At 35.4% G+C, this 25,290-nt stretch overlaps 1 protein-coding gene across 2 annotated transcripts in view; it reads left to right on the top strand.

The window, feature by feature from the left end:
- NUP155 (nucleoporin 155) overlaps positions 1-25,290 on the top strand; it is a 62,618-nt gene that overhangs the window by 12,314 nt on the left and 25,014 nt on the right. For both annotated transcript variants that reach the window (XM_022599029.3, XM_089908781.1), the window contains exons 5-20: positions 3,536-3,628; positions 4,606-4,772; positions 6,849-6,954; positions 7,801-7,874; positions 8,193-8,284; positions 10,654-10,751; positions 11,243-11,395; positions 12,871-12,971; positions 15,286-15,456; positions 17,713-17,823; positions 18,766-18,860; positions 19,938-20,026; positions 20,497-20,559; positions 21,081-21,228; positions 22,336-22,402; positions 23,496-23,611. In XM_022599029.3, coding sequence (XP_022454737.2) covers positions 3,536-3,628; positions 4,606-4,772; positions 6,849-6,954; positions 7,801-7,874; positions 8,193-8,284; positions 10,654-10,751; positions 11,243-11,395; positions 12,871-12,971; positions 15,286-15,456; positions 17,713-17,823; positions 18,766-18,860; positions 19,938-20,026; positions 20,497-20,559; positions 21,081-21,228; positions 22,336-22,402; positions 23,496-23,611 — 1,744 coding nt within the window. The remainder of the gene's footprint in view (positions 1-3,535; positions 3,629-4,605; positions 4,773-6,848; positions 6,955-7,800; positions 7,875-8,192; positions 8,285-10,653; positions 10,752-11,242; positions 11,396-12,870; positions 12,972-15,285; positions 15,457-17,712; positions 17,824-18,765; positions 18,861-19,937; positions 20,027-20,496; positions 20,560-21,080; positions 21,229-22,335; positions 22,403-23,495; positions 23,612-25,290) is intronic.

The raw sequence follows: 25,290 nt of genomic DNA, 5'->3' as shown, positions 1-25,290 counted from the left end.
CTTCTTTATCCATTCATCTGTTGATGGACACCTAGGTTGCTTCCATGTCCTGGCTATTGTAAATAGAGCTGCAGTGAACATTGTTGTCCATGATTCTTTTTGAATTATGGTCCAGTAGTGGGATTGCTGGGTCGTATGGTAGTTGTATTTTTAGTTTTTTAAGGAACATCCATACTGTTCTCCCTAGTGGCTGTATCAATTTAAATTCCCACCAACAGTGCAAGACGGTTCCCTTTTCTCCACACCCTCTCCAGCACTTATTGCTTGTAGATTTTTTAATGATGGCCATTCTGACCAGTGTGAGGTGATACCTCGTTATAGTTTAGATTTGCATTTCTCTAGTGATTAGTGATGTTGAGCATCCTTTCATGTGTTTGTTGGCAATCTGTAGATCTTCTTTGGAGAAATGTCTCTTTAGGTCTTCTGCCCATTTTTGGATTGGGTTGTTTGTTTTTTTGATATTGAGCTGCATGAGCTGCCTGTAAATTTTGGAGGTTAATCCTTAGTTGCTTCATTTGCAAATATTTTCTCCCATTCTGAGGGTTGTGTTTTCGTCTTGTTTATGGTTTCCTTTGCTGTGCAAAAGCTTTTAAGTTTCATTAGGTCCCATTTGTTTATTTTTGTTTTTATTTCCATTTCTGTAAGAGGTGGGTCAAAAAGGATCTTACTGTAATTTATGTCATAGAGTGTTCTGCCTACATTTTCCTCTAAGAGTTTTTTACTATCTGGCCTTACATTTAGATTTTTAATCCATTTTGAGATTATTTTTGTGTATGGTATTAGGGAGTGTTCTAATTTTCATTCTTTTACATTTAGCTGTCCAGTTTTCGCAGCAACACTTTTTGAAGAGGCTGTCTTTTCTCCATTGTATAGTCTTGCCTCCTTTATGAAAGATAAGGTGACCATATGTGCATGAGTTTACCTCTGGGCTTTCTATCTTGTTCCATTGATCCATATTTCTGTTTTTGTGCCAGTACCATACTGTCCTGATTACTGTAGCTTTGTAGTATAGTCTGAAGTCAGGGAGCCTGATTTCTCTAGCTCCGTTTTTCTTTCTCAGGATTGCTTTGGCTATTCGGGGTCTTTTGTGTTTCCATACAAATTGTGAAATTTTTTGTTCTAGTTCTGTGAAAAATGCCATTGGTAGTTTGATAGGGATTGCATTGAATCTGTAGATTGCTTTGGGTAGTATAGTCATTTGCACAATGTTCACTCTTACAATCCAAGAACATGGTATATCTCTCCATCTGTTTGTATGATCTTTAATTTCTTTCATCAGTGTCTTATAGTTTTCTGCATACAGGTCTTTTGTCTCCTTAGGTAGGTTTATTCCTAGGTATTTTATTCTTTTTGTTGCAGTGGTAAATGGGAGTGTTTCCTTAATTGTTCTTTCAGATTTTTCATTATTAGTGTTTAGGATTGCAAAAGATTTCTGTGCATTACTTTTGTATCCTGCTACTTTACCAAATTCATTGATTAGCTCTAGTAGTTTTCTGGTAGCATCTTTAGGGTTCTCTATGTATAGTATCATGTCATCTGCAAACAGTGACAGCTTTACTTTTTCTTTTCCGACTTGGATTCCTTTTATTTCTTTTTCTTCTCTGATGGCTGTGGCTAAAACTTCCCAAATTATGTTGAATAGTAGTGGTGAGATTGGACAACCTTGTCTTGTTCCTGGTCTTAGAGGAAATGGTTTCAGATTTTTACCATTGAGAATGATGTTGGCTGTGGGTTTGTCATATATGGCCTTTATTATGTTGAGGTAAGTTCCCTCTGTGCCTACTTTCTGGAGAGTTGTTTTTTTTTTTTGCGATACGCAGCCCTCTCACGGTTGTAGCGTCTCCTGTTGCAGAGCACAGGCTCCAGACTCGCAGGGTCAGCGGCCATGGCTCACGGGCCCAGCTGCTCCGCGGCATGTGGTATCTTCCCCGACTGGGGCACGAACCCGTGTCCCCTGCATCGGCAGGCGGACTCTCAACCACTGCGCCACCAGGGAAGCCCAGTGTATGATCCTTTTAACGTGCTGTTGGATTCTGTTTGCTAGTATTTTGTTGAGGATTTTTGCATCTATGTTCATCAGTTATATTGGCCTGTAGTTTTCTTTTTTGTGTGACATCTTTGTCTGGTTTTAGTATCAGGGTGATGGTGGCCTTGTAGAATGAGTTTGGGAGTGTTCCTTCCTCTGCCACATTTTGTAAGAGTTTGAGAAGGATAGGTGTTAGCTCTTCTCTAAATGTTTCATAGAATTCCCCTGTGAAGCCATCTGGTCCTGGACTTTTGTTTGCTGGAAGATTTTTAGTCACAGTCTCAATTTCAGTGCTTATGATTGGTCTGTTTATATTTTCTGTTTCTTCCTGGCTCAGTCTCGGAAGGTTGTACTTTTCTAAGAATTTGTCCATTTCTTCCAGGTTGTCCATTTTATTGGCATATAGTTGCTTGTAGTAATCTTTCATGATCCTGTGTATTTCTGCAGTGTCAATTTTTACCTCTCCTTTTTCATTTCTTATTCTGTTGATTTGAATCTTCTCCCTTTTTTTCTTGATGAGTCTGGCTAATGGTTTACCAATTTTGTTTATCTTCCTAAAGAAGCAGCTTTTAGTTTTATTGATCTTTGCTATTGTTTCCTTCATTTCTTTTTCATTTATTTCTGATCTGATCTATATGATTTCTTTCCTTCTGCTAACTTTGGGGGTTTTTTGTTCTTCTTTCTCTAATTGTTTTCAGTATAAGATTAGGTTGTTTATTTAAGATGTTTCTTGTTTCTTGAGGTAGGATTGTATTGCTATAAACTTCCCTCTTAGAACTGCTTTTCCTGTATCGCATAGGTTTTGGGTCATCCTGTTTTCATTGTCATTTGTTTGTAGGTATTTTTTGATTTCCTCTTTGATTTCTTCAGTGATTTCTTGGTTATTAAGTAGTGTATTGTTTAGCCTCCCTGTGTTTGTATTTTTTACAGGTTTTTTTTTCCTGTACTTGATATCTAGTCTCATAGCATTGTGCTCGGAAAAGATACTTGATACGATTTCGATTTTCTTAAATTTACCAAGGCTTGATTTGTGACCCAAGATATGATCTCTCCTGGAGAATGTTCCAAGAGCACTTGAGAAGAAAGTGTATTCTGTTGTTTTTGGATGGAATGTCTTATAAATATCAATTAAGTCCATCTTGTTTAATGTATCATTTAAAGCTTGTGTTTCCTTATTTATTTTCTTTTTTGAATCTGTCCATAGGTGAAAGTGGGGTGTTAAAGTCCCTACTATGATTGTTGTAACACTAATTCTAAATGTCATTAAATACTGAAGTGTTTGTGTCTAAGATTTGGGTGTTTTGTTTGTTTGGTTGGTTTTTTTACTAATATGTACTTATTTAAATGATCATAAGTGGTAATGTTTTAGCATCAACATTAAATTAACTTCACACTTTTCATATGCTGGTTAACCCACAGCTCATATTAAAGGTAACCATATTCTGTTAATGCTTAAATGATGGGTGTTTTCCAGAAAATAGTGCCTAACTCATGTTTACTTTATCTTAGGCATATTTCAACCTCACGTACGACATCTTCTGGTTTTGGCAACCCCTGTGGATGTAGTGATTCTTGGACTCAGTTATACTAATTTGCAAACAGGTATAGCAACCCACATGTTGTGGGGGGGTTGGGGGTTTGTATTTTTGGCCACACCCTGCATGGTATGTGGAACTTCCCCGACCAGGGATGGAACCCGCACCCCCTGCAGTGGAAGCGCAGAGTCTTAACCACTGGACCACCAGGGAAGTCCCCACATGTTGTGTTTTTTAAAATAAAAATATGTTGCCCAGTTTAATATTATAATTGAAAACTAATCTTTTTCACTAAGTTAACTTTCTGGTCTATTTGCTCATAGGAAAATATTTCCCTGTAGGTATGGTATCTTTCAGGTTAATAACTCCACCAGAAATTATTTTGGATTTATTTACCATATCAGTGTACATTTCGTAAATGTCCAATATAAAGGAAGGGTAGTAGAAGAGAAATAGTTGCCCCAGTAATATTTAAATAATACCTTCAATTTCTTCATTTTTAATTTTTTGAATGGCCATTTTAACATATGGAACATTGAAATGTATATTATTCTTTCCTTTAAAGTAAGAAGCCATCAATTAATTTATTACATGCACATTCAGTGGTTTCTTTTGCATTCTACCAGTGTTTTAGGTAAAATAATGTTGAATTTCAGAGCCTCAAATTGATGATTATTGGGGTGGGGTGGGGGGAAAAAAATTAATGATTATTACTACCATATCCCTAGACTTTTTTCCAAAATTTAATACTTCGGGTTAGTTTTTTTATTTGATGTTTTACTATGTTATATATATATGTGCTATATATTTTACATATGTTATATATACATACTGTAGGTTCTATTTAACATGAATTATAAAACTGTTCATATCAGACTTCTTATAGTAATTTTGAAATGTATGTTATACATACATTTTTTTGAAATTTTTGAGCATATCATGAATTCAGTAGAATATCAGTTCTAAAGATAATACAGTGATTGTTTTAAAACTTTTAAAAAGCTCTTAAAGTGATTCCTATATTATTTCTTTTAAAAAAAATAGGTTCTGGAGTTCTCAGTGACAGTATGTGTGGTGGAATGCAGTTACTTCCAGATCCTTTATATTCTCTTCCTACTGATAATACTTACCTTTTAACAATAACTTCCACTGATAATGGCAGAATTTTCTTGGCTGGAAAGGATGGCTGTTTATATGAAGTAGCATACCAAGTAAGTCTGGCATTTGTAAACATTTTCATTTTCCTCCCTCTTGATGGAGTAAGAATAGATAAGCTTTTTTTTTTTTAATTAATTTTTTTATTGGAGGATAGTTGATTTACAGTGTCGTGTTAGCTTCTGATAAGCTTTAGTCTTTATCTTCTAATTATATAGCACGTTAATGTATTCTTATGGAAAGTAGTTAAACATGCAGTTAAAGTTGTAGTCCTTCATGACTACACCATACCTGTAAAACCCAGTCCTCCCCGCAAAGGTAACAGCCATTATCAGTTCTGTATATGTCCTTATAGAATATGATGCATACATTTCTAAATACCTATAAATGTCTTTAAATATCTATAGATAATATATATGTATTTATTTGTGTGTATACACATATACGAATACATAGTATACTTCTGTGTATATGTTTTTACTTGTGTTATTGCTTATGTTTTGTTTCATATTGGCTTTTTTTTCCTTTTTCTGCCTTTTTTTTCCCCCCACGCCGTGTGGCTTGCGGGATCTTAGTTCCCCGACCAGGGATTGAAACTGGGCCAAGGCTGTGAAAGTGGCGAGCCCTAACCAATGGACCACCAGGAAATTCCCATAACTGGCTTTTTTCATTTAACTGTGCCTTGAAAGTCTTTCCTTGTCAGTATCTGGTAGATAGATATGTGTTATGTTTTGTGATTGCTGCATGATTGTCCATAAAATGGATGTATTGATACATGATTGAACAATTCCTTTCTTGATAGACTTCTAGGTTTTTATTATACCTTTCAGAAATGATGGTGTGATAAGTGTTCTTTTACAAGCCTCCTTGTGCACATGTGTAGAAGTTTTCTAGTGTGGAGACTTAGAATTCTAATAGTTGTATTATAGTATATGTGTATTGAAAACTGAATTTTCTATTTTCATTTTGCCCTCTTGTTTTAGACTCATAGCAGGCATCTGTGATTGTATCCCTTTCCTCTCCCTCCTCACTCTCACTAACCCTGGTATTTTATAACTTATTAATTTTGACCAGTCAGATAGAAGACAATTGTTTTTTATTACTAGTTTGGTTGAGCATCTTTTCATGTATTTATTGGTCATTTGTGTTTACTCTGAAATGTCTTTGTATCCTTTGCTCCATTATTTTTTCCCCCTTACTGTATTGTTGCCTTTATCATAAGGTAAACAGTAGGAGACTGATAAGACAAGTATTCTCATAGGCACACAGCTAATTAGTGGCAGAGATAGGATTAGAACTGAGGTTAGCATTTTTTTTTTTAACATCTTTATTGGGATATAATTGCTTTACAGTGGTGTGTTAGTTTCTGCTTTATAACAAAGTGAATCAGTTATGCATATACATATGTTCCCATATGTCTTCCCTCTTGCGTCTCCCTCCCTCCCACTCTCCCTATCCCACCCCTCCAGGCTGTCACAAAGCACCGAGCTAATATCCCTGTGCCATGCGGCTGCTTCCCACTAGCTATCTACCTTACTACGTTTGTTAGTGTGTATATGTCCATGACTCTCTCTCTCCCTGTCATGAGGTTAGCATTTTTATGTTATACTGTATCTCTTCCTTACCCAATTTCTCTTGGTTTTGTTAACTACAAAAAGAAGATTTTGTTGTAGATTTAAGTATGGCAAAACTCGATCATTGAGGGGCAGACTGTAGATTATGATGGTGGTGGCTACTATTTTTTAAATTTCCTTTTAGCAGTAGTGGGAAGAGATAAAAATACCTCTATCCTATGTACTTTTGACACTTATAAACTACGCTTATTATTTCCCTTACTGCTTTCAAATAGGAGTTTTTAAGATAATTAAAATGAGTTCACTAACATAGCATTACTGAGGTTGGTGGAATAGACATAGCTGATTTCATTGAGAGCAGTGATTTGATTTTCGTTAAATACATTTTCTATTTTTAATTACAGGACTGAACTCAGTACTTCTCAGTACTTATTTTTGAGTAGTATGTCTTACTTTTACTAAGATTTGAGAATCTTTATAAACATGAGTATATTATAGTTGCTATGATGGAGGTACCTACATTTACAAGTCTTATGTCTTTCAATTTTTTCTTTTAAGGCAGAAGCAGGCTGGTTTAGCCAGAGGTGTAGGAAAATAAACCACTCAAAGAGTGCACTTTCTTTCCTTGTTCCTTCGTTACTACAGTTCACGTTCTCAGAAGATGGTGAGTAGAAAACAAATTTGGCAAACAAAAAATTTTAACAAATCACTGACCTAGCATTTTCTTCAGAAATTCTCATTCTTAATTGAAACAGTTTCTTACTAAACCATATTTGTTATATTTCATATCATCTTTTAAAGGGAGAAGGGATGATAAAACAGACAGCATGAGCTTTATTCCCAAGTCCCTATAAATGTAGCGCCATAGAACATGTGTCTACAATAGCTATATATACTTAAACCACCTGTGTCTGTGTTTGTGAGAGAGTTAGACATTCAGACATTTAATACATGTTTTGCCTGGTCTGAAAGAAATTCCCAGCATAAAATGAATATATCTGAGTTTTTAATTGAGAGATTTAGGCAAGTGAAGTAATTTTAAAATGCTTCAGTAAAGTAAGATAAATATATCTAAAAATGTTAATATGACTGAATTTTTAAATTATTTTCTTTTACACAATGAATTATTAAACTAAACTGGAAGTTTCTTGAAGGAATGGACCAGGTATAATTATTTTGTGTGTTTCTAGCATGTAGTAAGCATTCATTAAATGTTGAATGTAGGAATAATTTGGAACTTGTTTTTGGTTTGGCTTAAAATTAACTTAAAGGACAGAATAACTTATTCGTGATGCTCTTAACCCAGTCACAGTATTTGATGTTTGCTTTTTTTCGCGTGCTGTCTGACCTGAATGCTTCTTGGCTTTGTCCTTGTGCAACTACCCTAAGACTTACCTACAAAACAAAAGAAAAGCCCTGAATGTAAATCAGCAATTTTAATTTGTTGTAAGTGGCTACTGTGTTTGATTTGTTAACCTCCGTTTTTTTTCTTCCTCTGTCTTATTTTTAGATCCTATTGTTCAAATTGCAATTGATAATTCAAGAAATATTTTATATACACGATCGGAGAAAGGAGTAATACAGGTAAGTATTAATATTATACCACCATATAAGAGGGGAAGAATATCCCTGTTTTAAGGAACAAGATTTAGTCACTCTTGGGCTTTTCCTATGAACTGTGTGCTTTAAAAAAAAAAAAAAAAAAAAACCCAACCACTTCTTAAGGCCCCGTTTTTATGAAATTGTTAATCTCTGAATGTTTTCATACCTATATGAAGTACCAAAATTAAAGGATCCCTAAAAAGGAAAAGTTTATTTAATAAAAGTTTATTTAAAAGGTTATTTTATAAAGTGTATACAGTTTATAATCATGTTTAAGTGGGTATGATTTTTTATTCACAGGTGTATGATTTGGGCCATGATGGACAAGGAATGAACAGAGTTGCCTCAGTGTCACAGAATTCTATTGTTTCTGCTGCTGGAAACATTGCTAGGTAATATGTAATTTATTCTCAGGCATTTCATTTGCAGGCATAATTATATTATTTATATGCAGTATACTAAAATTATTCCCTCCTCGAAATATCTCCAGAAAGTAAGAAATGTTGAAGGAGGTGACATTGTAGGTTATGTTTGAAACAGTTGCTAGCAATGCTTCCTTTTATTCTTATGTTGGATGGTTTGAAACATAAGGCAGACTGGTTTTACAGTGTAAAGGACAGCTTGACCTGTGATTTTCCCTGGAGTTTGAAATTATGCTCTAAGTGGTCTGTGCAGGCATTATAGGTATTAAGACTAGGAAACTGCAAGTCTCAAAGTTTCCCCTTTTTTAACTGCTCCACCCTTTTAACAGGTCTACATGGTAGTTTCATTGGTCTGATAATGGACACAAGTACATTTCAGGAAATACAGAATTTCACAGTTGTATTAGCCTCACTGTATTCTTGAGGAAACTAAAACTAAGGATGTTATGATTTGCCTGAGGTCTAACTCCTAAGTAAGTGCTGAGATCCAACCTAAAAGCCAAGTTTTCAGACACTATACACTGCTATTTGCATATGTCACAAGTGACTTAGCTGCAGAAACTCTCTTCACCTAACAAAGACCTCAGATTTTCAATTTCTGTTTTCTGTGTGCCTGGGTCACTGCTACAATCAGATATCCTAGTGATAGCATGTTTTCCTTGGTCTTCAATGACCAAAAAATTCTCAAGGCAGGCAATTTGAAACAAAGTTTCCTTTTACTTCTTCTAATTTTGGGGGGAAAGATTTTTTCAAATCCACAGAAAAATGAAAAGAATAGCATGATAAAATCTGATATACCCTTTATCTAAATTCACCAGTTGTTAACATTTTGCCTTATTTGCTCACTCTTAAGACCTATTTGAAAGTAAGTTGCAGACATAACTTTCACCCTTAAATCCTTCAGCTTCCATCTCCTAAGCTCTTATATACTACATTATCATTACCACACCTAAAAAATTAATAATTTTATAATGTTATCCTAATTATATAGTCCATATTAAAATTACTCAGTACTCTTCCAAATCTTTCATAGCTGTTTTTCTTTACATTTTTCTCCACATTCAGCCAGAGCACATAAGCTACGTTGGTCATTAGTCTCTTTAATATAAAATGGACCTCTTACTGCCTTTTTCATATGTTGACATTTAGTGGGGAGGGGTAGGAGAGTTATTTGTAGAATATCCCATTTTCTGAATTTTTTTTTCCTTATCTATAGATTCAGGGTAATATTTTTTTTGTTTATTTATTTACTTATTTATTTATTTATTTGGTTTTGCCAGGTCTTAGTTGTGGCTCCAGGGCTCCTTAGTTGCGGCAAGAGGCCTCCTTAGTTGTGGCATGAGAACTCATAGTTGCAGCATGCATGTGGGATCTAGTTCCCTGACCAGGGATCAAATCCAGGCCCCCAGCTTTGGGAGCACAGAGTCTTATCCACTGCGCCACCAGGGAAGTCCCAGGATAATATTGTTTTTAGCCAATATCACATACATGATGCAAACTTCTTACAGTATTACGTTAAGAGGCACATAGTACCAGTTTTCCTATTATGAACACTTGGTTAAGGTGGTATTCACCAGATCTCACCATTATGAAGGTTCATTTTCCCCCCCTTTTTTTGCGGTACACGGGCCTCTCACTGTTGTGGCCTCTCCCGTTGCGGAGCACAGGCTCCGGACGCGCAGGCTCAGCGGCCATGGCTCACGGGCCCAGCCGCTCCGCGGCATGTGGGATCTTCCCGGACCGGGGCACGAACCTGTGTCCCCTGCATCGGCAGGCGGACTCTCAACCACTGCGCCACCAGGGAAGCCCTCCCCCTTTTTTATTAGTGATAATCTTTTCAATGATATTTTGATGCTCTAAGGACACCTTATTCCCCATTAACCATTTACCCAATGGATTTAGCTTTCTTTTATGGTCTTAGAAAAAAGATTACTCTTAACAATATTAATGTAAAGAACACACATTCAAGGGTTTTTGCCAGTTCTTGCTCCCTTTGCACTACTTTCCTAAAAAGTAGCCTTAAAACTATTTTAGCATGTTTAAACATGTAAAAATCCTGGTGGAGGGGCTTCCCTGGTGGCGCAGTGGTTGAGAGTCCGCCTGCCGATGCAGGGGACACGGGTTCGTGCCCTGGTCCGGGAAGATTCCACATTCCGCGGAGCGGCTGGGCCCGTGAGCCATGGCCGCTGAGCCTGCGCGTCCGGAGCCTGTGCTCCGCAACGGGAGAGGCCACAACAGTGAGAGGCCCGCGTACCGCAAAAAAAAATCCTGGTGGAATATGTTCCTTGTATTTGAGTAGATATATTTTAAAAATAAACTTTAGTTTTTCTTTCTTCTAGGACCATAGATCGTTCTGTTTTTAAACCAATTGTTCAAATAGCAGTGATTGAAAACTCCGAATCACTGGACTGTCAGTTATTGGCTGTCACACATGCAGGTATGTTGTTTTATTTATATGAGTGCTTTAATGTGATAACTTTTTATAATCTTCAGGTTTGGAAATTTATGACTGAAAATATGTTTTTACTTCTGTATCAATTATAAGCCATATTAATAATTCGTAAAATTAAGGCTTTTGAAAAATCAGAAGATTCCACTCGCTCTGTCTCCTCATTTTATAGATGTAAAACCAGGCCTGAAAGGTAAAGTGGCTAACATTTAGTGACAGAGCCTGAACTGGAACGCAGGCTCCCTTGTCTTATACTTGTAGGTTCTTTCTACTGAAATGTGTTGATTTACCTCTCAATTCCAAGTGATGTCTTAGAAACCACTTCAGCTGGTAGTACGCATGGTGATTTAAGATCAGTCAGGAAAGTGATATATGGCTTTAACAGAGTTCTGTGTTTTTCTGTGGAATTGTTTCAACAACACATGTACCTCATGTCTTTTATTTCCTGTTAATAATGGATAATTTTACCCCATCGTCAGGTGTAAGACTGTATTTCAGCACTTGTCCGTTCAGACAGCCATGGACACGCCCTAATACATTGACACTGGTCCACATCCGCTTACCTCCTGGATTCTCAGCATCTTCAACGGTGGAAAAGCCTTCAAAAGTACATAAAGCTCTTTATAGTAAAGGTAAATTCTGAAATACTATCAGATTTAATATTAGATTCTTAAAATTATTAAAATTAGAATGCATTTTGAGGCATTTGAAATTAACAGATTTCCAGTGAAGTTCAGGATGTTATGGGGTTTTTTAATCCAGGAACTCTTTTTTTATATTAGCTTATATTTCAAATTTTTCATTGGCGTATATATTAAAAATATAGTTTTTTAAAGTATCTAAGTACTTTTAAAATTGTTTTATTAGCCTTGTACATGAACTCACTTGTCAAAATCAGTGTTATAAACTGTTATAAACTGCTATAAACTTAAAATGACTTTTCTGATACCATGCCTGCTTTGTCAGTGTCTTTATGGATATGGAGAGTTTTGCCTGTCAAAATATGAAATTTTAATAACAAACTCTTTTGGATTCATAATTAAGTTTAAAAAATGAGATTCTAGTTAAACATCAAAACTTAAAAAATCCATATGTGGTTTTCCCCAATATGAGAAAGCATTCGTAAAACAATTTGTTTTTATTTTCTAATCATTTTAAAGCCTTTTCTCTGCTATTGTACTGTGTTTTCTAATATTTTATTTTTCAACACCCAAATTAAACTTTCCTTTACAAATAGAATTTTTTCAAGTACATTGTATCATGTACCTTCATAGCATTTTTAATAACAGCTTTAATTGAGATATAATTTACATACCTTTTAAAATGTACAATCTATTAGTGTTTAGTTTATTCATGGAGTTGTACAACGATCACTACTATCTAATTTTGGAACATTTTCATCACTGCAGAAAGAAACCCTGTACCCATTAGCTGTCACTACCTATTTCCCCCTTCTCCCAGCCCTGGGAAATCACTAGTCTACTTTCTGTTTCTATGGATTTGCCTCTTTTGGACATTTCATTTAAATGGAGTTGGAAAATACAGGACTGGCTTCTTTCACTTAGCATAATGCTTTCAAAGTTTATCTATTGTAGCAGGTTCATTTTTTTTTTTTTTTTTTGCTGAATAATATTTCATTGTGTGAGTGTACCACATTATAATTACCCATTCATCATTTGGTGGGCATTTGGGTTGTTTCTCTTTTTTGGCTATTATGAATGATGTTGTTATAAACATTTATGTACAAGTTTTTGAGTGGACACATTTTCATTTCTTTTGGCTGTATACCTAAGAATGGAATGCTGGATCATATGGTAACTTTAGAAATGTTAAAATGTGAAAAAAAAAAGTTGTGTTTACCTGAAAGAAATGCAGTATATGGTCTAGAACACTTAATAATGCTACCCTGGCACTAATTATATATCCTTTTAGGGGATTTATTTTTGTTTATTTTGCGACTTGTTTATTTATAGAGATTAATGCTGTATATTTATGTATCTGTATTAATGTCACTAATTATTAATGTCACTAATAATCATAATAATTATGATTATTGAGGATATATATTATTTGACATCGTATAAGATTTTACATATTAAACTTTTAGGTATTCTACTGATGGCAGCCTCAGAAAATGAAGATAATGACATTTTGTGGTGTGTCAACCATGATACATTTCCTTTCCAAAAGCCAATGATGGAAACCCAGGTAAGTTATCCTGAGAGATTATAAAGAATTTTTTACATAATTTTAAGTGAAGAATAACATTATGAGAAACTTTATCTTCTGATTTATTACTGTTTGCTTCTAATAATCTTATATGATTAGCAGTCATACTGAAAAGAAGTATATACTGTTAATTTTTTGGTTTTCCTCTGTGAGATTAGAAGTCATTATGGTACTCGTTAAAAAAACCTTTAACAAAAACATTGGAACCCTTTTAGAATGTTCTTCATAATGTACCTGAAAATGCCTATATCTTTTCTGAAATGATCTTTGTCCCACTTAAATATATTATATTTTTAGTTATTATGAGGCCATGTGTTATAGTTATGACTTAGAATTTTATTCTTATGATCTCTTTAATTTGTAGTTCCGCCTAAATATTTAACGTTTTTTCTTTTAATTATAGAAAATTACAAATATATGCAAAAAATAGAATGGTAAATGGAACCCCACATTAAGAAAGGACCCATTTCTCCATCTTGTTTCATATCTCTTCCCCATGTATATAAATGTATACACACAAACACATGATTGTGTTTTAAAAATAAATATCACGTATACCACGAACTCAGCAGAGAGGTCCTGGGTGAGAGGTGCGGCCCCGGCCTATCCTGGCCCAATCCCACACCTAGGCCACCCACCCCAGCCCCCAGCCCAGGAGATGCTGAGAGGAGGCCATCTCTACTCACTTCCCTTGCTGTCCCCTACTCCACTCCCATCTGTCCTCCTAGATGCCCTAGCATAGCTCATGTTACCTGCCCCTAGAGGCTGCTGATCAAACGAGAAAGACCAACCCCCACTAGGGTGTGAACGTCTGAGACTCTCTTTGGAGCCACATCTCTTTAAAGGCATTTTGGTTCTAGTGTCACTAGCTGCTCCTGATTATTTTCAAACGTGAACCCTTCTGGTTAGGGGGAGTGGGAAAAGGTGTGTGTAGATGGGAGGAGGAAGAACCAGTTCCTGGGAATGGGGGCATGGTTTGAATGGGCTCTTCCAAGTTTCTGACATGGCCTAAGCAGCTGGGGTAGAGTCGGGAGGCAGGTATGGAGGCAAGGAGCACCTTTCTCAAATTCTTTTCTTTATCCTTTGAACTTTACTGAGCACATACTGTGTTGCCTCGTTATGCGACAGACTGTAAGGATTCAGAACTCAGGAAGATATAAACCCTGTCTTTATGGGAGCACAGTGTTAGGGGGTGCAGGTTTGAAATCTGGCTCTATTTCCTCAAAGCAGTGACTCAAAGGACTAACATGTCTCTGGTCCTCAATTTCCTCATCTATAACAGTCTTAATAGTACCTACCTCTGTGGGGTGGTTGTGGGATTAAATGAGTTCATGTGTGTAAGGTGCTGAGAACACTACCTGGCCCACAGGAAGCACTCGATAAACGTTAGCTACTTTTAAAGTAGATACTGTATATCATATATATCATATCACTTCATCTCTATAATACCTGAGTTCAGAAATGTGGACTTTAAATATATATATATAAATATAGCTCATGAACTTTAATCAAATTCTGGTCTCCCAAAAACAGCTATAAAAGACATTAGGTCAATGGAAAAATTCTGTATTGACTGGGCATTAGATTGTATTAGAGAAATGTTAATATTCTTACATGTTAGGATAGTATAGTGGTTATGTTAGAAAACATCCTTATTTTTAAGAGGTGCATGCAAAAGTATTTAGTGGTGACATGATATTCATAACTTTCAAATGGTTCAATAAATGAAAAAATATAGAAAGAAGAAAGCAAATAGGGCAAAATGCTATCAATTGTTGAATCTAGGTATCAGGCATATGGACATTTATGTACTTTCAACATTTTATTAATGCTTAAAATTTTTTATAATAAAATATTTTAGAAGACTAGACACTTTTTTTAGAGTATCTTAGTTTAGAAAACAGATGTAACTTCAGAAGAAAACAAAAACTGTATGTCAGCAGATTTAAGCACTGAACCTACCAGTGTAGATCAGTTTACCCTGGAAAGAGGGTAGAAGGTATAGCCTTCAGTTATCGAAAAAATTGTAATTTTAGTAAATACTGTTTATAGTTTATCCTAAGAAAATTTTGCCTTTGTCTTCTGGTGTGAAAAGATTTACTATCATAGAAGATGCCTGATTAAAAGAATAGACATTAGAAAGTTAAATACAGACTTTTGAGAATATTCGTGCTAATGTATTATTATTAATCTGTTAAACCCTATATTATTTAAAGATTGTATTTTTTTTTAAGAAGGTTTTGCCTCATGTAACTTTAATAATATGTATAAAACGTTTATTTCTTCTACATAGATGACTACTCGTGTTGATGGTCATTCCTGGGCTCTTTCTGCAATAGATGAGTTCAAAGTAGATAAGATAATCACACCCTTAAATAAGGATCATATTCCCATAACTGACTCACCAGTTGTTGTACAGCAGCACATGTTGCCTCCAAAGAAGTTTGTTCTCCTCTCAGCACAGGTATGTACATCATCTGTTAAGGTGGAGAGAAAAAGCAGAGAAGCCATATTTAATGTTTTGGTCAAAGTATTCTGCAGTAGTTGCTTAATAGAGTCGTTTACCTAAGTACTTAGGAATGTTTATTCTTAAAATATTCTTAAGGAATAGTTTATAAATACCAAAAATGCGGGCCTTCTCTAGTTGTGGCAAGGGGGAGCTACTCTTCATTGCAGTGCACAGGCTTCTCATTGCGTTGGCTTCTCTTTGTTGTGGAGCACAGGCTCTAGGCACACGGGCTTCAGTAGTTGTGGCACGCGGGCTCAGTAGTTGTGGCTTGCAGGCTCTAGAGCGCAGGCTCAGTAGTTGCTCCGCGGCATGTGGGATCTTCCTGGACCAGGGCTCAAACCTGTGTCCCCTGCATTGGCAGGCGGATTTTTAACCACTGCGCCACCAGGGAAGTCCAAGAACTTGCTGTTTATAAAGTATTGATATTATACTTTTTCTAAAGTAGCATTTCTATCAATAGTATTCAGCATAAAATTAGTAAAACAAGCTATGTTTATTTCTTATCATGTAGTCCTCACTTGTTAAAAAAACAATTTTTTAGTATTTATTTTTTGAGTAGCAGTGCATTGACAATTCCACTGGTAAGCAGAGAGGTATACACAATAAAATCTCCCTTCTGGTTTGGGTCCCCTCCCTACAGACACCCATGTCATCAGAATCTTTATCTTTCCAGAGATATGTTATGATATCAATATACAAACAATACAAGTCTATTTATAAACAAACATTAGCATATTGTATGCACTGTTTTGTACTTTGCTTTTTATGTTTCAAAGATACGTTTTAGATATCTTTCCATAGTAATATATAAAGAACTTTCTCATTCTACTTTATATTTGAAAGGCATTCCTTTATATGGATGTACCATATTTAACTAGGCCCCTATTAATAGATCATCTTTTGCCTTTAAAAATAATGCTGCGGGCTTCCCTGGTGGCGCAGTGGTTGAGAGTCCGCCTGCTGATGCAGAGGACACGAGTTCATGCCCAGGTCTGGGAGGATCCCACATGCTGCGGAGCGGCTAGGCCTGTGAGCCATGGCCGCTGGGCCTGCGCGTCCGGAGCCTGTGCTCCGCAACGGGAGAGGCCACAACAGTGAGAGGCCGGCGTACCACAAAAAAATAAAAATAAAAAAAAATAATGCTGCAACCTTGTGCATATATCGTTTTGCCTGTGTGTGAATAAAGCTGTAGAATTACATCTACTGGATCAAAAAGTATGTGTGTTTATCAATTTGATAGATGTTGCCAGGTTCCCTGTATATATACATACATTCACTATCAGTGAATGTTGAGTGCTTGTTTCCTTACATCCTGTGCAAGTACAATATGCCATCGTATTAAGAATGAGATTGACTGTTCTAGTGTTTATTTTTCTGTGAATTGTCTGTTCCTATTCTATATCCACTTTTCTATTAAGTTGTCTTTTTCTTTTTTATTTATAGAGCCTCTTTATATGTCAAGGAAACTAACTTTTTGTGATTTAGTCTCAGACATTTTTCCTGGTTTGCCATCTTATTTTGTTTACTGAGATTTTTTTTCCCATGTGGATAAGTTTATAAGTAGTTGAAATACTCAGTTTTTTGGGGGGATTTCTATTGAAGTTTAAAAAAAAAAAAACCGTCCGCACTCTGAAGTTCATAAAATAATTCATCCAGAGTTTCTTCTACTACTGTTACAGTTTTATTTTGTCCTGTCTGTTTGGAATTTATCCTGTTTTAGGTATGAGTATGGATCCAGCTTCATTTTTTCCCAAAGTGGACATACTTGTGCCAACATGATTAATGAAATATCTAACTTTGATCCTTTAGTTTGAGGGGCAGCTTTTATCATATATTAAATTCTAGTGCTTACTTGAGCCTATATCAGAACTTTCTGTTTTGTTCCACTAATCTGACTGTTTATTCATGTGCTAATACCATGCATAAGATAAAGGTTTATAATATGTTTGTGTCTGACAGAGCCTGCACCCTTTTGCTTTACTTTTTTAGGGGGGAGGGGCAGTGATCTCTTATTAAGTTTTCTGCATGGATATATAGATCTGGTACAGGCTAGGAATTGAAATGTAGATGATCATTTTGACCAGTTTACTTCGTGTTCTTGAAGTTATTTTTTTGTTTCATTGCTTTTATTAAATAAGGTAGCAAGGTCAGTTGCTACTAGCCATGCTTGATAAATCTATTATTCATCCTCTTTCTTTTTGAACTTCTTAGGGGAGTCTTATGTTTCATAAACTTAGACCTGTAGATCAACTGAGGCATCTACTTGTGAGTAATGTGGGTGGAGATGGAGAAGAGATTGAAAGATTCTTTAAATTACATCAGGTAATTATTTGTACCTTTTTTTTTTTACTGTGATGATATTACGTAAGTTAGGGTCAAAATACTGTGGTTAATACCAGTCTTCCTTTCTTTGCCTTAATCACTGTATGTGTACTGGTACTTGGGAGCAGTATTAATATGCTGTAAGGGTTTATGGTAAATGCTCAGATTTTCTGTTTTTGATAAATTCTTATCATTAAAGTGTACTAGTAAGAGTGTGATGTTCAAATTATATGATGAATGTATTTTTATTAAAAGGACAAGATATTTATAGATAAATAACTTTTTTAATTAAAAACTTTTTTTTTTTTTTTGCTTAATGACATGAGGAAAAAACTTGAGGCAGTAATGATGGGGACTTTAGTACTTTAAAGCCACAACTAGAAATGATGAGGTAAAACTGGGAATGCTTAGTTTAAAATCAGGAATATCAGATCAAAGTTAAATATACACACTTTGAATTCAAACTACCAGCTCCACCATCAGAGTAGATTACTTGAATTCTCTGAGCTTCCATTTCGTCATGTGTAAAATGTGTATTAAATTATAATATGTGGAGTGAGGATTAATATGCCCTAAACTCTTAAAATAGCGCCTGGCACATGACAAGTACTTAATAAATGTTAGCTATTATTGTTATTTTCTAAAAGGTTAAAACACCATGAGAGAAAAACCCGGGGGTAGTGGGGGACTCAACCAGAAACTAAAGTAGAATCTAGATAAAAAGAAAAAGAACATCCTTTAATAACAGCGCCTGTGATAAACTTTAAAACCAATAGAGTTTACTTCTCCTTTTTCATACCAGCTGATTTCATTCATTCAGCAAATATTTATCAAGTACCTGCTCTGTGCTAGGCATGGGTTTAAACACTGGATACAGAAGTAAACAAAACTTCTTTTGAAATGTTTATGCTTTACATAAGGAAAGATACTCTTTTTTTACAGGAAGACCAGGCCTGTGCAACTTGCCTTATTCTTGCTTGTTCCACTGCTGCCTGTGACAGAGAAGTATCTGCTTGGGCCACTCGGGCTTTCTTCAGGTATATATCACTTTCTTTTGTTCTTGGCCACTTTTTTTTAATGGTTGCATTGGCTAATGTGGTTGTTTAAGGGTTTGCAAAACAGTTGAGCAACTATATAGGCAAGTTAGTAAAATTTAAATTGGAAAGGTGGTAATACTACTGGAAGCAACTAGATTAGCATAATTTATGCATTGTTACTCTTTCTCTGGATTCTGTTCTCCAACTTCTTTTGTCTAGTCTTCTACCTCAGTTATTATTCTCATCTATCTTTTCTACTTCCTCAAACACTACCAGTTCTGCTTTATGTGTATCATTTGCATTGAGAGATTGAGTCACTTTAAGAAAACTTGGTATCAAAGAGATATTATTTGGAAAATATTTAGCTAAGAATAAATTTAAAATGCAATTTTGTTTAAAAGACTTTTTTGAGTAGTCTAACCATAATCTAGTATGAATATTACAGTACCATATACTTATTAAATACATTCTATGCATTGCAGACTCTTCTTTAGAAATTGCCAGAGTCCCTTATGATTCTTCTTGTTAGCAATTTGAAGTCAACATTTACTAAATAAGTATTTTATTATGTATCTGTGTATATTTCACTGTCAACACAATGCATTTAAAGTCTCTAATTTTTTTTTAATATTTATTTATTTATTTATGGCTGCGTCGGGTCTTTGTTGCTGCATGTGGGCTTTCTCTAGTTACGGCAAAAGGGGACTACTCTTCATTGAGGTGCACAGGCTTCTTATTGCAGTGGCTTCTCTTGTTGCGGAGCACGAGCTGTAGGCGCGTGGGCTTCAGTAGTTGTGGTGCTTGGGCTCAGTAGTTGTGGCTCGCGGGCTTTAGAGCACAGGCTCAGTAGTTGTGGTGCACGGGCTTAGTTGCTCTGTGACGTGTGGGATCTTCCTGGACCAGGGATTGAACCCATGTCCCCTGCATTCACAGGCAGATTGTTAACCACTGTGCCACCAGGAAAGTCTCTAGTGTTTAAAGCATTTATTTTGAAGCTAAGCAGGACTTGAAACAGTTCTAGCTTTTAAGTTGTATAGATTCACTGAATAAACTCAGCCCCTGTTGTCTTAAAAATAGGTATGGTGGTGAAGCACAGATGAGATTTCCAGCCACTCTCCCCGCTCCAAGTAATGTTGGTCCCATCCTGGGGTCTCCTGTCTACTCTGGTGAGCATGAAACATTGAAATGAAACTGTTTCTAATAGAGTTGAATTTTAGAAGCTTTGTAGCATATTTTAATGGATAAAAAATTTCATTGTATTTTCTTTACTGCTACTGCATTATTAGGGAATAATTCTATAGATGTCTGACTTAGTGTTATGATATATTAATATTGAATCTTTAGTGTATACTGGGAAACAAAATAGGATATAACCAGTAGTATTTACAGAACTCATTTGTTGTTTATTCAAAAGGAAAGAGTTGAGAGGTTTAATAACAAACTCCCACCTCAATGTTTTCCAAAGTGGGGATTGTTAGAAAGTTGCTGGGAAATGAGTCCCTAATTCTTGAATATATTATGGGTGGTGCCACTCCTCACTCTTACACTTAGAAACAGTTTCTGTGTCTAATTTTGATCAGATACAAAAAAACTGGGAGATAATTTTATAAATCTTTATATTCTTCTTTCTTTTTAGGTTCTCCTGTTCCTAGTGGTAGTACATACCTGAATCCATCCTTTTTGGGAACACCATCTCAAGGTACCTCTTTTCTTTATTTTAGGTTGCTACTACTATTCTTTTTGAGGAGCTAACATTGTGAATTATTATTCTTAATGCTTAGAATGGGAAAGATTAACTTGTCCTATTCCCCTGAAAATAATGTAGTTTAATAGAAGTGGCATCCAAGCAAGTATTGGCATTTGGCCATGAATGCCTTTACTTAGTGGACCTGGAAAGCCCCCTTTTTGAGTATCAGGACTTAATTACCAGCCCTGAACTGTATAATTAGTCCTGTTTTACTCCCAGCATTAATGTGCAGTGATTGCAAGCTTGCTTTCCTTTTCATCCTGCATTGCCCACACTTGAAAGCCAACTTGGGAGTTCCTCTCCAAGTCTAAATCTCTCTTCTTATCAAGGAAAACCAAATTAAATAACTGTTTATTTCAGTATTTTTGTAATTGTTTTTACCTATGGGTCTAGGGACAACTGACTTGGGTTATTGAGAATTCTGAATATTTAAGGTTAAGTTTTAAGATTTGTTTTTCTTACATGTGTACAAGGTGTTCATCCTCCTGCTATGTCAACTCCAGTGTGTGCTATGGGAAATCCAGCAACTCAGGCCACAAGTATGAGTTGTATGGCTGGACCAGAGATTGTGTACTCTGGAAAACACAATGGTATTTGCATTTACTTCTCTCGAATCATGGGGTAAGTTTTTCATGGGATAATTAACTATTGCTTACCTTGTTCTATTGTGTATAGTTGAACATTTTTAACTTTAAATTTGGGACATCATTTGTGCCTACTAAATTTTACTTATAGTTTAAGCTCACTTGTCCATTAATAAGATTGTTTTCTGTCATTCAGCTTTTTTATTATCTAACCATCTATATTTGTTACTGTGTTTTATGTATGTATATATATCTTCAAAATATATCTACATATACTAATATGTAGTGTAACAAACCACCCCATAACTCAGTGACATGTGTCTGCAAGTCAGTTAGGCAGTTCTGGTCTTGGCCAGGCTCACAATGCATTTGAAGTCAGCATTGAGGTTGAAGAGAGTTGTATTACTCTTGGCTGGACTCTCACATGTTTAGGGTTATGTTTGTGTGTTGGTCTAGAATGGCCTCAGCTGAGACAGCTGGATTGTTCTCCACATGGTCTCTCATCCTCTCGCAGGCTAGTCAGGGATCATAGACTTGGTGGTGGTAAGGTTTCATGAGAGAGAGTAGAAACTTGCAGAGCCTCAGGACGCCTAGGCTCAGAATTTGTCTGCTGTCACTTCTGCCTGACTTACTTGGCAGGGGGACATCTCCAAGCCAGCCCAGATTCAAAAAGTGGGAAATAGACTCCTCGTTATAAAGGAGGCATCAGAGTCGTATTGTAAAGAGGATAGGTGTGGGGAGGGATAAAGAATTACAGCCATTTTTCAATCATTCTACCAGATCCACTTAATTATCATGTCTGGTGTGTATTTTTCTTAGATTTGAGTTGTATGCTTTCATATGAATCATTTGCTTAAAAATATGAAACAGTGCAGAACTCACTTTATAAGCTTCCTTGTTTCCAATTTATTACCCAGGGTCTTTGATTTTTCTTCAACAGTATTTCATTATGTGAAATGACTTAGATCTGTCAGGTTTGGAAATTTTCCTGGTTTTTTTGTTCTTTCAGATAACTTAGTAAAATGTTAAATGAAGTCATTGCTACACTTTAAAAACTAAATAAACACATAGAAAGGAATTTACTACTTATTGTAATTGTTTTAATTCATCTACAGCACAATCATTAAAACATTTTTTGTTCCAGAAACATCTGGGATGCTAGTTTAGTTGTGGAGAGAGTATTCAAGAGTGGCAACAGAGAGATCACTGCAGTAAGTGTGTTATATAAATAACAGTATTCCATTATCTCTGTGGAGCCAGTTTACGTTATTAATGGGGAAGTAGATTGTTTTATATCTCTTGATGTTATAAACAACATGCAATGATTATTCCTTTATATACATGTTTGTGTACAGTACAGTGTACTGTACAGTGTACAGTGAACAGTAAACTGTTCACCCCGAGTTACATCTCAGCTCTGTCACTTACTAATGATGAGTAAATTTCTTAACATTTCAGAGCCTGATATCTCACAGTAAAATGAGAATGTATCTCCCTCATAACATTGTTATGAGGGCTAAATAGAATCAGTCCTAATACTTAATATTGCTCAAAGTTACAATTTAATGTATTGCTTATATGCCCCCAAACTCCAAGAACCTAGCACTAATTTCCATGTATTGGTGTACTTTCCAGAGTGCTTTAAGAAACACAGAAATTTGTACTATCATAAATTCAGGTATTAAAGGTTTTTTTTAATGTGAAGTATGCATGCAATTTATTTTAAGCTTTTTTTCTTTTTAAGATGGAAAGATACTAAATATCTTTTTAACTCTGATACTCTATTTTAAAGTTCTAAATTTTAAAGGTTCTCAGAATCAGAATGTATTAACATAGTATGTGATTCCATTTGTGTGAATTTCGAACAGGCAAAACCAGTCTATATTCTATGATAGAGGTAAGAAAAGTGGTCGGTTACCTAGGAGGTAGAATGACTAGTGACTAGAAAAGGGGCAATAGGGAACTTTTTTGGGTGTTGGAAATACCCTATATTGTGATCTGGGGTGACTATATAAAGATGTAAAAAGTTATCAAGGTATTCACTTAAGATTTGTGTATTTTACTGTCTGTAAATTATACCTCATTAAAACCAGAGCAGCAGGGGGTGGAGGGATGTGGGTGTCTAGCCCTTTATTCTGGTCACCAAGTATAAATTGATAAAAGAAATAACTTTACTGTTTATGAAAATAGGGTACCTTAGAATTAAAACTTCATGTTCAATTATGGGTATACAGCATATGTGTTTTTTATAGAAGCTTTTTTTTCATTGTTTTTAAATGTTTGAAAATAGTTCCTTTGTTTCAGATTGAAAGTAGTGTTCCCTCCCAGCTGCTGGAGTCAGTGCTACAAGAACTGAAAGGTTTGCAAGAATTTCTAGACAGAAACTCCCAGTTTACAGGAGGACCATTAGGAAATCCAAAGTAGGAATAAATAAGATTTATTTCCCTTTTTTTTCTGAGATTTAATTTACATGTTATAAAATTCATCCTTTTAAAAAGTTTCATGGTTTTTAGTATATTCATAAAGTTAAACTATCATCACCACTATCTAGTTCCAGAACATTTGCATCACACCAAAAAGAAACCCTATGCCCATTAGCAGTCACTCCATGTCTTAGTTCAAGCTGAAATAACAAAGATACCATAAACTGACTGGCTTAGGCAACAAACATTTATTTTTCATAGTTCTGGAGGCTGGAAGTCTGAGATGGGGTGCCAGCATGGTCAAGTTCTGGTGAGGACCTTCTTCCTGGTTTGCAGACAGCTGCTTTCTTTTTGTGTCGTTACATGGCAGAGAGAAAACCAGACAGCAAGTCCTCTGGTTTTTTCTTAGAAGGGTAGTAATCTTATCATGGGTCTCCACCTTCATGAGCTCACCTAAACTTAATTACCTCCCAAAGGCCATACCTCCAAAATTACCATCGCTTTGAGGATTACTGTGAATTTGGTGGGACACAAACATTCAGCTGGTAACACTGCAAAGTTGTCTTTCCCCTAGTCCCTGGCAAATACTAATCCACTCTCTGTTTCTATGGATCTGCCATATTTTGGATCTTTTATGTAAATGCAGATATACAGTATGTGGCCTTTTGTTTCTGGCTTTTCTCTTAGCATAATATTTTCATGTTCATATATTGTAGTGTATATCAGTACTTGGTTTCATTTTTCAGTTCGTCATTTGATGCACATTTGTCTTGTTTCACCATTTTTTCTTTTTCTTTTTTTAATTGATTTTTTTTGTTTTTTATTGAAGTATAGTTGATTTACAATGTTGTGTTTCAGCTTTTTGGCTATTATGAATAATGCTGATACGCACATTCCTGTAAAAGTTTTTGCGTGGACACATGTTTAGGATGAACATTTGTTGCTGTTGTTATAAAAGTAATATGGACTTGTAAAAAATTCACATCACTCCCCTGATGAATTAGTTTGAAGTATGACAATATAAACTTTCAAATCATATGTGAACATACATGAATATATGAATATACACACATGTATATGAATGTATATTCATATATGAATATACATTTCTTTTTTAATACAATTTTTAAAGCTTATACTCCATTTACAGTTACTAAAAAATAATTGGCTATATTCCTTGTGTTTTACAATACATCCTCATAGCCTGTCTTATACCCAGAAGTTTGTACCTCTCACTCCCCTACCCTTATATTGCCCACCCCTCCACCCCCTCCCCACTGGTGACCACTTGTTTGTTCTCTATATCTGTGAATCTGCTTCTTTTTTGTTATATCAACCAGCTTGTGTATTTTTTAGATTCCACATATAAGTGATATACAGTATTTGTCTTTCTCTGATTTCTCTCACTTAGCATAATGCTCTGCAAGTCCATCCATGTTGCTGCAGATGACAAATTTTCATTCTTTTTTATGGCTGAGTAGTAGTCCACTGTAAAAATAGGATCTAAGTAGGCATACTTTTTGTGAAACATTGTTTACATTCAGTATATTCTTTAGAGCATTCCAAAAATCAATAGAATAAATTTTGTTTGTATTGGCTACATGTTATTCCATTATATTCAAGCAATTAGTGGTATAGCTCTATGCGTAATTAGGTTGTTTCTATTTCTTGATGGT

This window comes from Delphinapterus leucas, chromosome 3, assembly GCF_059928025.1.
Source record: "Delphinapterus leucas isolate spDelLeu-1000000601 "Yukka" chromosome 3, BTC_Dleu_Yukka2, whole genome shotgun sequence".
NCBI classification, from domain to species: Eukaryota; Metazoa; Chordata; class Mammalia; order Artiodactyla; family Monodontidae; genus Delphinapterus; species Delphinapterus leucas.
Note: the sequence above shows the minus strand (reverse complement) of the source record. Positions and strands in the feature narration are given on the sequence as shown.